Source organism: Grampus griseus (assembly GCF_964374135.1).
Source record: "Grampus griseus genome assembly, chromosome: 11".
In the NCBI taxonomy this organism is placed as follows: Eukaryota; Metazoa; Chordata; class Mammalia; order Artiodactyla; family Delphinidae; genus Grampus; species Grampus griseus.
In genome coordinates this window covers 97222994-97237030 of record NC_139005.1, presented here as the reverse complement: position 1 = coordinate 97237030, position 14037 = coordinate 97222994, and the positions used below count along the sequence as shown (strand labels likewise).

At 55.3% G+C, this 14037-nt stretch overlaps 1 protein-coding gene across 1 annotated transcript in view; it reads left to right on the top strand.

Annotated features, from left to right (window-relative positions):
• The window catches only part of EFCAB6 (EF-hand calcium binding domain 6), a gene marked incomplete at its 3' end in the record, with an annotated part of 176396 nt that overhangs the window by 82745 nt on the left and 79614 nt on the right, over positions 1 to 14037 (top strand). Inside the window, 3 exon segments of the mRNA XM_082666200.1 lie at positions 1574 to 1688; positions 3945 to 4078; positions 11990 to 12222. Of these exon segments, the coding sequence (XP_082522326.1) occupies positions 1574 to 1688; positions 3945 to 4078; positions 11990 to 12222 (482 nt within the window).

Genomic DNA, 14037 nt, shown 5'->3' with positions numbered 1-14037 from the left:
GGTGGTGGTGAGGATGGTGATGACGGTTGGTGATGATGGTGGTGGTGGTGGTGATGGGTACTATCTCATCCCATTCTCCTGCTCCCTTTCCCCTATTCAGCTTCCTGCACAGAATGCAGTCAGTGTGGTGCTAACCCCGCTATTCCTCTGCTGTCTAACTTACTCTGGCTCCCTGTGCCATCACAACCCCTGATCATCCCCGTGTTAATGGCTGATCTGTGTGTTCCCCAACACTCAGGCACAGCCTTTCTTCTAACCCATCTCCAGACTTGGCTGTCCCACACAGCTTTCTTGCATCTGTCTTGGGAGAATCCAGTCTTCCTGGGTGTCTTTGGCCCTTAGATGCATGGACACATTTTGAATTGTGATTCAGTATCCTTTTCTGGAAGGACAGCCATGTTTTCTCATTTAAATCGTGAATACCGTGAGAACAGCAGGGGTGCTGTCTTTGGTCCCACCTCTCTTCCCCTCAGCATCCCTTCCGGGAGGTTCACCTCCAGGCAGGCAGCTCTGCCCAGGTTGTTGACTAACTGACTGCTGGCAAAGGGATGCCAGCATCACGTGCCCTTCAAACAGCCCACCTCATCAGTTTCTCCTAGGAAGGTGTCGTCTCCTGGGAAGAGTCATCTAGATGATTCTACTTCAGTTTGCAATGTAGGGAAGTGTGTTTCCTCAGTTGCTTCCCACCCCCTGCCCACCAGGGGTGTGAATTTTCTATTCACACAAAGTAGAAACCGTTGGTAAAAAGTAGGTTATGTGGGGCTTCCCTGGTGGCGCAGTGGTCGGGAGTCCGCCTGCCGATGCAGGGAGCGCGGGTTCGTGCCCCGGTCCGTGAAGATCCCACATGCCGCGGAGCGGCTGGGCCCGTGAGCCATGGCCGCTGAGCCTGCGCGTCCGGAGCCTGTGCTCCGCAATGGGAGAGGCCACAGCAATGAGAGGCCCGCGTACCGCAAAAAAAAAAAAAAAAGTAGGTTATGTGCACTGGAATGAAGGGATCACAGATAACTTTCAGTGAGTGGATCACACCAGGAGAGGAAAAAAGGGGTGTCCATGGATCCCCCTGCAAAAAAACATAGTAACTTACTGTTTAAACTGTGGACCATCATGAGACTTCGATCAAAATTCTAGTTTTCCCTCCTCAAGCCGCCTTGCTTTATCTTGTTCATGTTTCCGAGGATATATGTGAATATAAATCTCACTTATGAGCCTTGAAAGCCACTGCTGTCACAGCAAGTGTGAATCTGAAGACCTGGACGGCGTGGCCAGGGAAAAGGTCTGCAGCGACGCTTGCGGCCCCGAGTGCCTGCCGTGCCGACCGACCAAAGCCAGGCCGGCCACCCGCCCGTCTCTTTGTTCACTCATTCACTCAACAGACAAGCCTGGCACTGGGCCCCAACCCCAGGACACTGGGCCTCGCCCGCAGGGAGGCCTTGGGTGGAGGCAGACAAGTAACAGTCACAGGCTGGAGCACAGGGGCCATGGTGGTGAGCCTGCCGCAGGCCTGGAGGGGCTCAGCTGGCAGGGACCCCGGGACCACCTAACGGCCTCTCCCCTAGCTTGTCTTCCTTGTCAGGTCCTGGAAGATAACAGAATGCCGATAGATGACGATCAGTATGCTCTGCTGACTGCAAAATTAGGATATAAGAAAGAAGGGATGAGTTATCTTGATTTTGCAACAGGATTTGAAGGTAGCTGATGGCCAAGTGCAAACCTGTCTCCCACCCGTGGCCCTGCCGGTCTTTCCGAGTGGTGCCACTAGGCTGCTGGGGTTGAAGTAGTGTGAGCTAAGATGTTGAAACGGTGTGTGAGTCCTAAGACTGAAACAGACATTTAAAAAAAACTTTTTCTTTGTGTTTTGGCCTTTTTTTTTTTCACTCAGCCGCACCGTGAGTGCAGAATTTTGTCGGACAGAGCCTCGTGCAAATAGTAGGAGCCCAAATGGTTTCTACAATTTACTCCCAAGCCTGTGCTTCTCCAGTCACACCTCGTGTCCTTTAAGGTTCTCCTCCTAAGCATAGATGCTGGTCATCTGTGATTAGTGACACCCACGCACCAGCAAGGCAAATGTTCCTCCTCGCTTTTTGCAGATAAGGGAGCAGAGGTGCTGAAAGATCCAGTGACCCGCCCAGGATCACCCGGCCACCGCCCCTCCCCTCCTGCCCCAGCCCCGTCCCGGACCCACATGGTTGTCAGGAGATTGTTGGGCACCGTGGAGTCCGGGCTGGAGGCGGGGCCTCCCCTTCGCCACCTGCTCTGTAATCTGCTCTCCCGGCCGCACGCCAGGCAGGCGGATGACCAGCACCCAGCCTCCCGCTTCCTGGCTCTGTCGTCTCTCCCCTCCCTTGTCTCCACCCTTACTGAAGTTTAGGTAGACAAATAAGCCCTCTGGAAAAGCTGCAGAAATCACACATATATATGCATGACTCCATGGATATATCAATGCACTGCAGGCTGGATGGGGCGGAACCCAGAGCCCTATTTGCATTTTGCCGTCTTCCCCGGGGTTAGCCTGGGAGATGACTGGACGGTGCGGCGGGCCTCGCTAGAGAAGCTGGCCACTGGGACCCATCCAACACCACCGCCCCCCCCCACCGATTTCATTTGCCGATCCTAAGGGAGAGGGGTCCCACACCCCCCAAAAAGACAACACGGAAGCCATGGAATTTAAGATTTTGACACTTTCTTTGGCTACGTGTTTTGACTTTCTTGGAGGAACCCCCGTTTATTTTAGCGAGTGCTTCCGATGCCCGGGTGCATCCGTCGCTGAGGTGAGGACATTGGAGCCCAGGGTGAGTGGTCACTCGCTTGAGGTCCCAGGGTGGTGAGCCTGTCACAGAGCGAGCACTGCACTCAGCAGCTTCCTCCCTACCCTCCTTCCCCCTCTCTGCCCTCCATCAGTCCCCCCAACATATGGCCAGATGCTGAGGGTGGGGGAAGATGGCGGCTCCAGGCCGTTGGGGGGTTGGGGATGGACACGGCAGAGGGGATCAAGCAGCGGGGTGGGGGGGGGCGTGTTATCTGCCAGGCATAGCGAAGCCCAGGGAGGCCACTCCAGGCCCAGGTGGGGGTAAGGCAGAGGCCAGGTTCTGGGCTGGACTCAAGGATGCCCACAAGCTCCAGACGCCCTGCCCGCTGCCCATCCTGCAGACCATGTGGGGGGCAGGGGGGCTGTGGGTGTGACATGTGCAGAGATTCACGTCCAAAACCAAGTCCCAGGTTGTAGCCTGGCTTTAGACAAGGCCACACTCAAAGTGTCACAACCTGATGGAAATGGGTTGGTTTTGAGGTGGAGGTTACACCTCCTTCCTCCGTTTTAAGAGAGAGAGAGGGCCTAATGCAGTAATCAACCAGCTGGGTTCTGGAACCCGAGGGGCCTGGCTTAGCTGTGAAGTCTGTGAGCCCCGTGACCTTGGGGAGGCGAGCCTCCATGTCCTTATCTGGAGAATGGGCATAAGAATAGGTTTCCTTGTGTGTAAACTGGGCTCAAGAAGAGACTACCTCTTAGGGTTGTTGAAAAGACCAGGACTTGTCCAGAGACCTCTAGCACAGAGGAGGTCAGGACCTGCCTCATGACTGAATTACACTTTCCTGTGTTTAGGACCTGATTCTAGGAAACAGAACAGGCAGGAATCCTCATTCTCTGCCTCTGGGAATGGAGAGATGGGCAAGATGTGGTCCCTGCCCTGGAGGACGGACAGAGGAGCCAGACAGGAAACGTGCTGGGCAGGAGCATGGCCCTGGTGGTCTGGAGAACAGGTTCTTCTCGTGGTGACGGGGACATGTCTAAGACCATAAGAGAGTTCATGCTAGGTTCAGTCCGCGGGGTTGTAGTACTGTATAGTGTTCTAACAGGCCTGGGGACCGAAGAAGTCAAGTGTTGACATAGAAATAAAGAGCCGTGCTCGCCACTAAGGGAAGTCCCCTGATTGATGTCGTTGTTTCAGATCCTAAGATGAACGGGCCAGAAGTGAGTTCATCTCAGACTCCAGTTCTTTCCAAAGGGAACTTGGACGGCTACTTTATAACTGCTGAAGAGTGCCTGAGACAGTTCCCCCGGAGACTGAAGGAATCCTTCCGGGTAAATCATGACCTCCGTGCCGCTTGGCTTCTCCAGACACCCCTCCTACCCTCTCCTCGCTCGCAGCCATTCAGCTGCAGTAGCGGGTGTGAGCCCTGCGGCCCCAGCACGTCCTGCTCGTCGGGACACAGAGCGCTCCGTCCGCAGACTCGGGCTTGCCTTTTCTCCCCTTCCCGGGACAGGGCTTAACTCTGCGATGCCCTCCCCTCCCCGAGGCCCTTCCCTGCTGACACTTTGCTGGGTCTGCCTTCTGCCCCTCAAAGGCCTTGGAGAAGTAAGGAGACCCTCCTCACAAGACAGGGAGGGGTGGGAAGGGGCATAACAACCCAAATTACAGTGAATTCAGGATGCTTTCAGGCATTCCATCTACTCTACTCCTGCACTCACCAAACAAGCATTGTGCACTTACATGTCATAAGCTGGACTCTCGGCTAAAAGCTAGGGCTGAAATATGGGAGCCCTGTTCAGGGAGCTCAGTCCAGCCCAAGACACAGATGGTCAACAGACAATTCGACACATCATGATTGGCTGCCGTAGAGGGACCGGTACTGTGCTATGGGAGCACAGGGGAAGAAACCCATTAAGGAGGGCTTCCTGGAGGAGGTGACCCCTGAACCTAATCTTAAACCCTCAGCATGTGCTGGCCAGAAAAAGAAGGGAGTGAAAAATAGAAGAGTGGGCTTGCTTAAGGCGGGTGGCAGACAGGTCATGTGCTTTAGGGAAAAGCTCCCAGGTCTGTGTGACCGAGGCATGGTTTGCATGCAGAAGCTGTAATGGATAAGACAGGAGAAAGAGCAGCCATTCAAACACAGAGGCAGGAATGACCTCAAATGTTTTTGTGTTGAGAAGTAAAAGAGGGTCATTAAAGTGGGAAGGAAAATTGATAAATCGACCACATTAGCTACGAAATGGGGCAGAGGGCACGAGGGAGTTAGAATGTGTCCTCGCCAGGGTGTGGAGACCCCAGGGTGTGCAGGGGCAAACACCTCAGTAGCTGAAAATCCAGTGAGCCCAGGGGAGGAGAGGTGGGGAGCACCCTGTGGGTGGAGCCAGCCCCCAGGGGCAGGGCATCCAGAGTTTGCTGTGCTTGAAACATCTTCCCCGCGTGGACTGCCAATTGGAGATTCATTTTGGTTATTACTGAGCTCCCATTTTAAAATATATACTTATGATGACTGTCTAGCTCAGATTTGCGGCATGGTTCTGACTTTGACTATTCGGTCCAGCTATCAGACTGTACGTCCTAATTCTTGGTTTGAAAACATATGGTCACCGTAAGCAGATAGGGGGAGGGTTAGTCCTCATTATTTCATCCAATGTGATGCCCAGCGGAGAAGAGCACGGAGCAGGCGGGCGTCGTTTACGGGGTGGAGAGCCTGGCGGGAGGGAGAGAGGGCAGAAGGGGAAGCAGAGGCACGGGGGCAGCAGCCCCTCCGTGCTGGTTAGCAGGGCCGGGTGGCCATCGCCCGCTGCTGCCTTTGTCCTGCGGCCTCACCCATGGCAGCCCAGGCCCCTTGCTCTGGCCCCTCCTCGCCTGTCTCCTCCCAACTCTCCTTTCCCCTGGGGACGCGGGGAGGCCAAGCTCCCTGCTGGCGCCACCGCCTTGCTACGTTAATTATCAGTGTAGCTTGGTTACGGCACTCAGATGGCCCGTATTTCCTAAGATGGTCTTTATTTTAAATAGTTAACTAAAAACGTTCACCAACACCCACCCATCCTGCAAAGAACTTATAACCTAGTAGATAAGACAAAGACGTGAACCCCTAATTGCCAGGGTTTGCGTGATACAGACTCGGGTGCTGGTTATATCCAGGTTCCCTGGGGGGCTGCTCGTTGCCCTCACGTGTATATGTAAACGGGACAAGGAGTGTGTCTATTTTTTTTTAATAAATTTATTCATTTTATTTATTTATTATTTTTGGCTGCGTTGGGTCTTCGTTGCTGCGCGTGGGCTTTCTCTAGTTGCAGAGAGCGGGGGCTACTCTTCATTGCGGCGCACGGGCTTCTCATTGCGGTGGCTTCTCTTGTTGCAAAGCATGGGCTCTAGGCGCGCGGGCTTCAGTCGTTGTGGTGCACGGGCTCTAGAGCGCAGGCTCAGTAGTTGAGGTGCACGGGCTTAATTGCTCTGCGGCATGTGGGATCTTCCCGGAGCAGAGATCAAACCTATGTCCCCTGCACTGGCAGGCAGATTCTTAACCACTGCGACACCAGGGAAGTCCCAAAGACTGTGTATTGATTGTTGAGTGGGAAGGTACCGTCACTTTATTTCTTTTATTGAGCTCCTATTCATGAGAAATTCTTGAATCTCTCTGTCCATCAATAATGAAGAAACGATTTTGTATTAGTTGAAAATGCTATTAATCCTGCTGCCGCTGTTGTCTGCCCAGCGATTTTGTAGCCAGATGAGTCCATCTCAGCACAGTTAGGTTTACGGGCAACAGCACAGTTGAGCAAGGCAGCCTCAACCTCATAGCCCAGGCCAAAGACCACGAACAGTCGAAGGAGATAATTCATTGTGACCAAACAAGGGGCGTCCCCCGTCCCTGACTATGGTGAGGAAAGCAGGCACAGAGACCCCCTGCGTGACCTGGGGACATGACCTGGGGACAGGTTCCTGTGGCCCTTGTGGGTTCACCTTCAACCTCACCCTCTAGACAGCGTCCGTGCAGGTTCAGGTGCATGTCTGTGAAGTCATGTTTATTTTAAAAAAACAAGCAGGATCAAAGTCCCCACACAAATAGGGTCTCCTATACATATGCTTCTGCCGCTGCATTTTTCACTTCACAGTCTGTCCTGGACACCTGACCTTGCAGGGTGATCCCAACACGCAGCTCTGGTCAGAGTGTCCCCTTTCTCTTAGGATGAGCCCGGGTCCTGCCTGTCTGGTCTGCAGCCTGTCTCTGGCCCCTCTCGACCCCCCTTCTCCTCCCGTCACACTACGGCCAGCACCCAGCCTCCCCTTCCTGGCCTTGCACATCCTACTCCTTTGCCTGGATTGTCACTCCTCTCTCTGTGACCAGCTAACTCCTACCAAAGCGCTGGTCCTTCTTAAGTTCTTAGTCCTCCCTCCGGCCCTTCAGACCTGCTGGGAGGTCTGCTGCTGTCCACTCACCTTCCGGCATGCAATGTGGGGGACTTGTAATTCCATGAGACGTCAAGGCACGATAACACAACTGGCTACCACGGTGCGTACCATGCAAATAGGTATTTGTTAAATGCATAAGAGAATTCACTTTACATGCCAGGCAGTGAACCTACACGGCCTCAGTTGTTTCAGTCCCCACAACTAGCCTATCAAGTAGGCGCTAGCGTTCCCATTTTATAGATGAAGAAACGGAGGGTCAGAGATGGGGAGAGACTTCCCCGAAGCCACATACCTAGTAACTGTCGTAGCCAGGAATTGAAATAATATCCTTTTCACTCCAACATGTATTGGCTCCAATAAAATTAGGAGTCTTCATGCTGGGAAGTCAAAGACTGAGATTCAGGGAATGAGTAAATGTTTTAAATTTGTGAAGATTATAAATATGGGTTTCCATGGCATCTAGATTGTTCCTGTAGTCCAGCAATTAGGGCTGCGTCAGAGCACTTCTCCCCCCGCCTTTTGCTGCACTTATCACGCTGACTCGCTGTCATTTGCTTACACATCTTTCTTCCCTACTGGACGGAGAACCTTGATGTCAGGGGCCAGTTATCAGTACGTCCCTGCACCTAGCAGGGTGCTTCGTGCATCATAGGTACCCAGGAAATAGTTGCTGCATCGTTCGTACCCAGCCTCACTCCACGGGTGTTTCCTAAGCACTGCTCTCTGGACTGGAGCTGTCACGAGGAATGGATCAGAGCCCACGTTTACCTTTAGAGGTGGAGCAGACAGCACGTGAGTCTCCAGAGAGTCAGGTGGTGAAACGGGCTAGGAAGAAAAATAAAGCAGGGTGAGAGGCCGGAGACCCATCAGGGTGGTGCCCTTGGACAGAGGGGACAGGAAATGCCTCCCTGGAGAGGTGGCATTCGGGCAGAGACCAAAGGCCCAGCAGGTCTGGTGGAGAATCCCTGGAGTGCCGGAGGCAGGCTTGGCATGTTCCAACAGCAGCAAGTAGCTTCCGGCTCTCGGCTCGGGGGGGCCAAGGTGCAACTTTCTTCAGTTGCCCCGAATCCGGGTTCATCTGACACCAGCCGCCTCCACCATGCTGCCCAAGTTTGACCCCAAGAAGATCAAAGTCGTGTACCTGACAGAGTTGTGCACCACCCCCCCAAAAAAAACCCAGCAAGGGTGAGCGGGGAGGAGATGAGGGCAGAGGGGTAGGGGGCTGGGGCCACAGTCAGGATTGAGGATTGGACCCCGAGTGCCGTGGGTGGAGCAGAGGAGTGACGTGCACTGGGTTGAGCTGTGCAGGTATCACTGGCTGCTGTGAGAATAGGGGGCTGGGCGAGGGTGGGAGCCGGGAAGCCCAGGAGCCTTGGGTCCGGGTGGAGGCAGTGGAAGTGGGAGAAGTGAAGCTCTGAACCCATGGCTGTGTGGGCAGATTGGATGCAGGGTGTGAGGCAAAGGGAGGATCCGGGGACGCTCCCTAGGTTTGCGGTCTGAGCAACAGAAGGAAGACGCTGCCACTTCTTGAGCTGGAAGGACCCGGAGGACAAGCTGGGAGGGACTCGGAGGACGAGCGGGAAGCACCCAGAGGACGAGCTGGGAGGGACTCGGAGGACGAGCGGCAAGGACCCGGAGGACGAGCTGTGAGGGACCCGGAGGACGAGCGGGAAGGACCCGGAGGACGAGCGGGAAGGACCCGGAGGACGAGCTGGAAGGACCCGGAGGACGAGCTGTGAAGGACCCGGAGGATGAGCGGGAAGGACCTGGAGGACGAGCGGGAAGGACCCGGAGGACGAGCTGTGAGGGACCCGGAGGACGAGCGGGAAGGACCCGGAGGACGAGCTGGAAGGACCCGGAGGACGAGCTGGAAGGACCCAGAGGACGAGCTAGAAGGACCTGGAGGACGAGCTGGAAGGACCCGGAGGACGAGCGGGAAGGACCCGGAGGACGAGCTGGAAGGACCCGGAGGACGAGCTGGAAGCACCCGGTGGACGAGCGGGAAGGACCCGGTGGACGAGCGGGAAGGACCCGGAGGACGAGCGGGAAGGACCCGGAGGACGAGCTGTGAGGGACCCGGAGGACGAGCTAGAAGGACCCTGAGGACGAGCTAGAAGGACCCTGAGGACGAGCTGTGAGGGACCCGGAGGACGAGCTGGAAGGACCCGGAGGACGAGCTGGAAAGACCCGGTGGACGAGCGGGAAGGACCCGGTGGACGAGCGGGAAGGACCCGGAGGACGAGCGGGAAGGACCCGGAGGACGAGCTGTGAGGGACCCGGAGGACGAGCTAGAAGGACCCTGAGGACGAGCTAGAAGGACCCTGAGGACGAGCTGTGAGGGACCCGGAGGACGAGCTGGAAGGACCCGGAGGACGAGCTGGAAAGACCCGGAGGACGAGCTGTGAGGGACCCGGAGGACGAGCGGGAAGGACCCGGAGGACGAGCGGGAAGCACCCGGTGGACGAGCTGGAAGGACCCGGAGGACGAGCTGGAAGGACCCGGAGGACGAGCTGGAAGGACCCGGAGGACGAGCTGGAAGGACCCGGAGGACGAGCGGGAAGGACCCGGAGGACGAGCTAGAAGGACCCGGAGGACGAGCTGTGAAGGACCCGGAGGATGAGCGGGAAGGACCCGGAGGACGAGCGGGAAGGACCCGGAGGACGAGCTAGAAGGACCCGGAGGACGAGCTGTGAAGGACCCGGAGGATGAGCGGGAAGGACCCGGAGGACGAGCTGTGAGGGACCCGGAGGACGAGCGGGAAGGACCCGGAGGACGAGCTGGAAGGACATGGGGGACGAGCTAGAAGGACCCGGAGGACGAGCTGTGAGGGACCCGGAGGACGAGCGGGAAGGACCAGGAGGACGAGCTGGAAGGACCCGGAGGACGAGCGGGAAGGACCCGGAGGACGAGCGGGAAGGACCCGGAGGACGAGCTGTGAGGGACCCGGAGGACGAGCGGGAAGGACCAGGAGGACGAGCTGGAAGGACCCGGAGGACGAGCGGGAAGGACCCGGAGGACGAGCGGGAAGGACCCGGAGGACGAGCTGGAAGGACCCGGAGGACGAGCTGTGAAGGACCCGGAGGATGAGCTGGAAGGACCCGGAGGACGAGCTAGAAGGACCCGGAGGACGAGCTGGAAGGACCCGGAGGACGAGTTGGAAGCACCCGGTGGACGAGCTGGAAGGACCCGGAGGACGAGCGGGAAGGACCCGGAGGACGAGCTGGAAGGACCCGGAGGACGAGCGGGAAAGACCCGGAGGACGAGCTGGAAGGACCCGGAGGACGAGCTGGAAGGACCCGGAGGACGAGCTGGAAGGACCCGGAGGACGAGCGGGAAGGACCCGGAGGACGAACGGGAAGGACCCGGAGGACGAGCGGGAAGGACATGGGGGACGAGCTGGGTCTCGCGTGGGCCAGGAGTTTGATTTCGGCCTTGCTTGTTTTGACATCCAAGGGGAGTCACCTCACAGCCTTTGGAGACGGGGATTTGGAGGTGTGCGAGGGCTTGGAGCTGTGACGTGGAGGGAATCAGCAGCACAGAGGTGGGCCTGCAGCCCCTGCCGGCTGTGCTCCTGGAGAAGAGGCCGCTGGACAGTGGCGTCTCTGAGAGGTAGGGGCAGCCCTTGAAGTCGGTTCCCACCGTATTTAGTGCCGTGATTGCATGTGTCAGTGCTGAGTAATTTTTGGTGAAAGAAGAAGTGAGTGAGTACAGATAGATCTTGCCACAAAATCCCAGAAGGTTTGAAGTGGACACTCGAGTCACGGCAGGGCTTGCCTTACATGACCTCTGTGGAGGGTCCTGGGACGTGAAGGTACAGGCGGGGCCTCGGAAGTACCCAGAGAGATCCGTGGGTGGGACTGCCTCAGGGGCTGATGGCAACAGGGGTTCTGCGACCACAGCAGCTGCAGCTCTCCTAGCCTGAGACAGGGGCGTTGGCGGGGGCCGCAGGGTGTTGGCCCGGACAGACCTGCTTCAGATCCCGCTGCCGGGCACTTGCTGTCCGACCTCGGGCAGCAGTAATAGTAACAACATTTTAGAGCGCTTAGGAAACCTGTCAGTCACCTCCTAAGTGCTTCACCTCGTTAGCACATTCAATCCTCACAACCACCCCGGATCCCGTTACACATGAGAAGCCTGGCAGCGTTAAGTCTCTTGCCCTTGGTCACTCTGCTAGTAGCCAGCAGAGCTGAGCTTTGAAACTAAGCAGCCCGCCTCCAGTGTGTGCCCTGAGCTGTGCAGCCTGGCCTCGAGCACAGGTTCCCTGCAGGCCTCTGTTTCCCCATCTGTCAAATGGGAATCACCGCGCTCGTGCAGCACGACCTGCAGACACAGAGGCAGATTTCAGGCGGGGCCTTCAGCACAGGCATCAAAACAGGGCCCAGCCTCTGGGCGGCAACTCAGGGTGAGGTCAGCACAGCACTGGCTTTCCCGTGGACAGAAGTTGCCAGACATTATGAAAGTGATATAAAAACTTGAGGGCAAGATTTTTATATGTCCTGGAAAGCTCCAGCGTACTCATTCTTACTTCTGGTACTAGAAGTACCGGTCCCAGAAGCCGAGGGAGCAGAAGGGAAAGAAACACCTTTCTTGTCCCTTTTCCTGAACTCTTTGCATTAAAAGAGGGTACCTGAGGACATAGTTCATCATTTCCCGGGGAGAGCAAATCATGGCAAGGATATTCCTGGAGCAGTGAGATCTCCAAGATGCCAAGTCGAAACACGGTTCCTTCCTCACTTTGGAGATGAGTCCACAGCGCGGGGGGCAGGGGTGGGGGGATGACGTCAGGTTCTGGGGGACAGGCTTTGACGCTGCGTTTTTGACTCTAGGAGCCCTACGCGGCCTTCTTTAAGATGGACACGGACAGGGATGGCATCGTCACCATGCACGACCTTCATCAGCTGCAGCACCTGGTCTTCAACCTGAAGGACGAGGATTTCGAGCGATTCCTGGGCCTTCTTGGCTTGAGGCTCAGCGTCACGTTAAATTTCCATGAATTTCGAAATTTGTGTGAGAAGAGACCGTTCAGAATAGAAGACACCGCGCCTCAGAGACTCATGAGGTAGGAGAGCAGCATGGGCCAGCATTAACGCCGTGTCCACGCACGGGTGCAGATGATGGAGCTGCCCCCCAGGAGCTGTTTATTTTGCCTTTTCCTTAGTTCAAGAAAAATCACATTCAGAATTACACAGTATAGAAAGACTAGAAAATGCAGATACAGGTTAGAAGATACACCTGATCTAAGCACCTGTGAGCGTCATTTTGGTATTTCAAAGTGTATCATCCTGGTCTTGTTGCTTTGCACATAAATATATGCATATCTGTTTTTCTTTTTATGAGCCTTGGGTCAGATATATACACGTGTTGCTCAGCCTTCCAAGACATTTGGGGACACCGTATGCAGAGGGAGGTGCGGTGCTTGTCAGGAGAACACGTGGACTTCCTCCAGGCCTGAGACGTTAACCTGGGCAGTAGGTGTGAACTGGGGAAGCACAGAACACCTTATGGTAACTGATGGATACTGAGTGTCATTTCAGTCTTTTTTCTATGTGCATAAACACACACATATACTTGTATAGTTTTCTTTTTATAAATTTGGGCTCAGCTGTGCCAGCTGCTTTGGGAGGTGCGAGGACCCCTTCCAGCCCTTTCCTAGGCAGTGCTCCCCACCAGACCCCCGGCCACCCAATGCTGGCCTCACTCACGGCAGGAAAATCTCTGCGTCCAGCTGAGCTGTGACTCCATTTGACTCCTTGGCTTCTCTCAGTAAGAGCATCTGCTCCTTGAAGCGGTAGTGGGTTCCCATCTTACCGGGACGTGTCACAGTCTGCTCTCCATTGAGATCTGTTGACAGGCATGAATGAAGTAGCCATTCAGCCACTCCTTTACCAATTATTATAAGTACACTATTAATATTTTTTGAAACGTTACCATCCACTGCATTTGCTGCTACAGTGATACAACGCAGTAGTGGCGTCCACTGGATCCTTCTGCCCTTGAGGTACTCCCAGCCCCCAGGCGCTATAGGCAAGTGCCCCTTCCACCCGGCAAGGGCAACCCCTGGAAGGGGGAACCCCCAGAAGCCCCTGTCACTGAGCCAGACTTTGTGGCACTTGGCTAGGCTGCAGAGGCCCTCTGATCTTGCACTTTAGTTTTTCCCTCTGAATTTGCTGGTTTTATTTTGTCTATACTTAAAAAGCCAGTGAGAAAGAAAACGACGGTAGTCTCTTTCTAAGTGAAACGATCATGTCACACGTGAGTTGAACACCTGCTTCCAATTGCTCCATTTATGAGGAGCTTTAATATGAGACTTGATTGCTTAATGGTAAAACAAAGCACAAAAATATCCTTCAGAAGGAACTTTCTGGAGAATGTATGCAGAATGGATATGGAAAATTTCAACCACAAAGTGCAATCTTCCCATCCAAATGATTCCACCTTCTTAGTTGTATTATTTGTTCATTCATCACACATTTACTGAGGGTCTGCTGTGTGCTCAGTGTCGCCCCAGGACTCAGAGGTACAAAGATGGATGAGATGAACACTCCCTTTGAGGGGCTCGGGGCTGAACTGCGGCACGTACAAAAATAAAGAAATAGAAGGATGTCTGAAGTGCCACAGGGAGGCAAGAGGCTAAGCCTGCTTGAGGTGCACAGAAAAAGCAGGACATTTCAGTTGGGTCTTGAGGTGTGAGTAGGAGTTCGTCTGGTGCAGGTTACCAGACCGTGGTTCAAGGCCAGGGAACAGCATTTGCAAAACCACAGAGGTGGGAGTGTGGAGCACATTGAGGGAATGGGGAGAGGATGCGTATTCAGAAGTGGCATGCACAGTGGGAGAGGAGGCCTCGAGATGCAGGAGGGCCAGATGTGACGGGGCT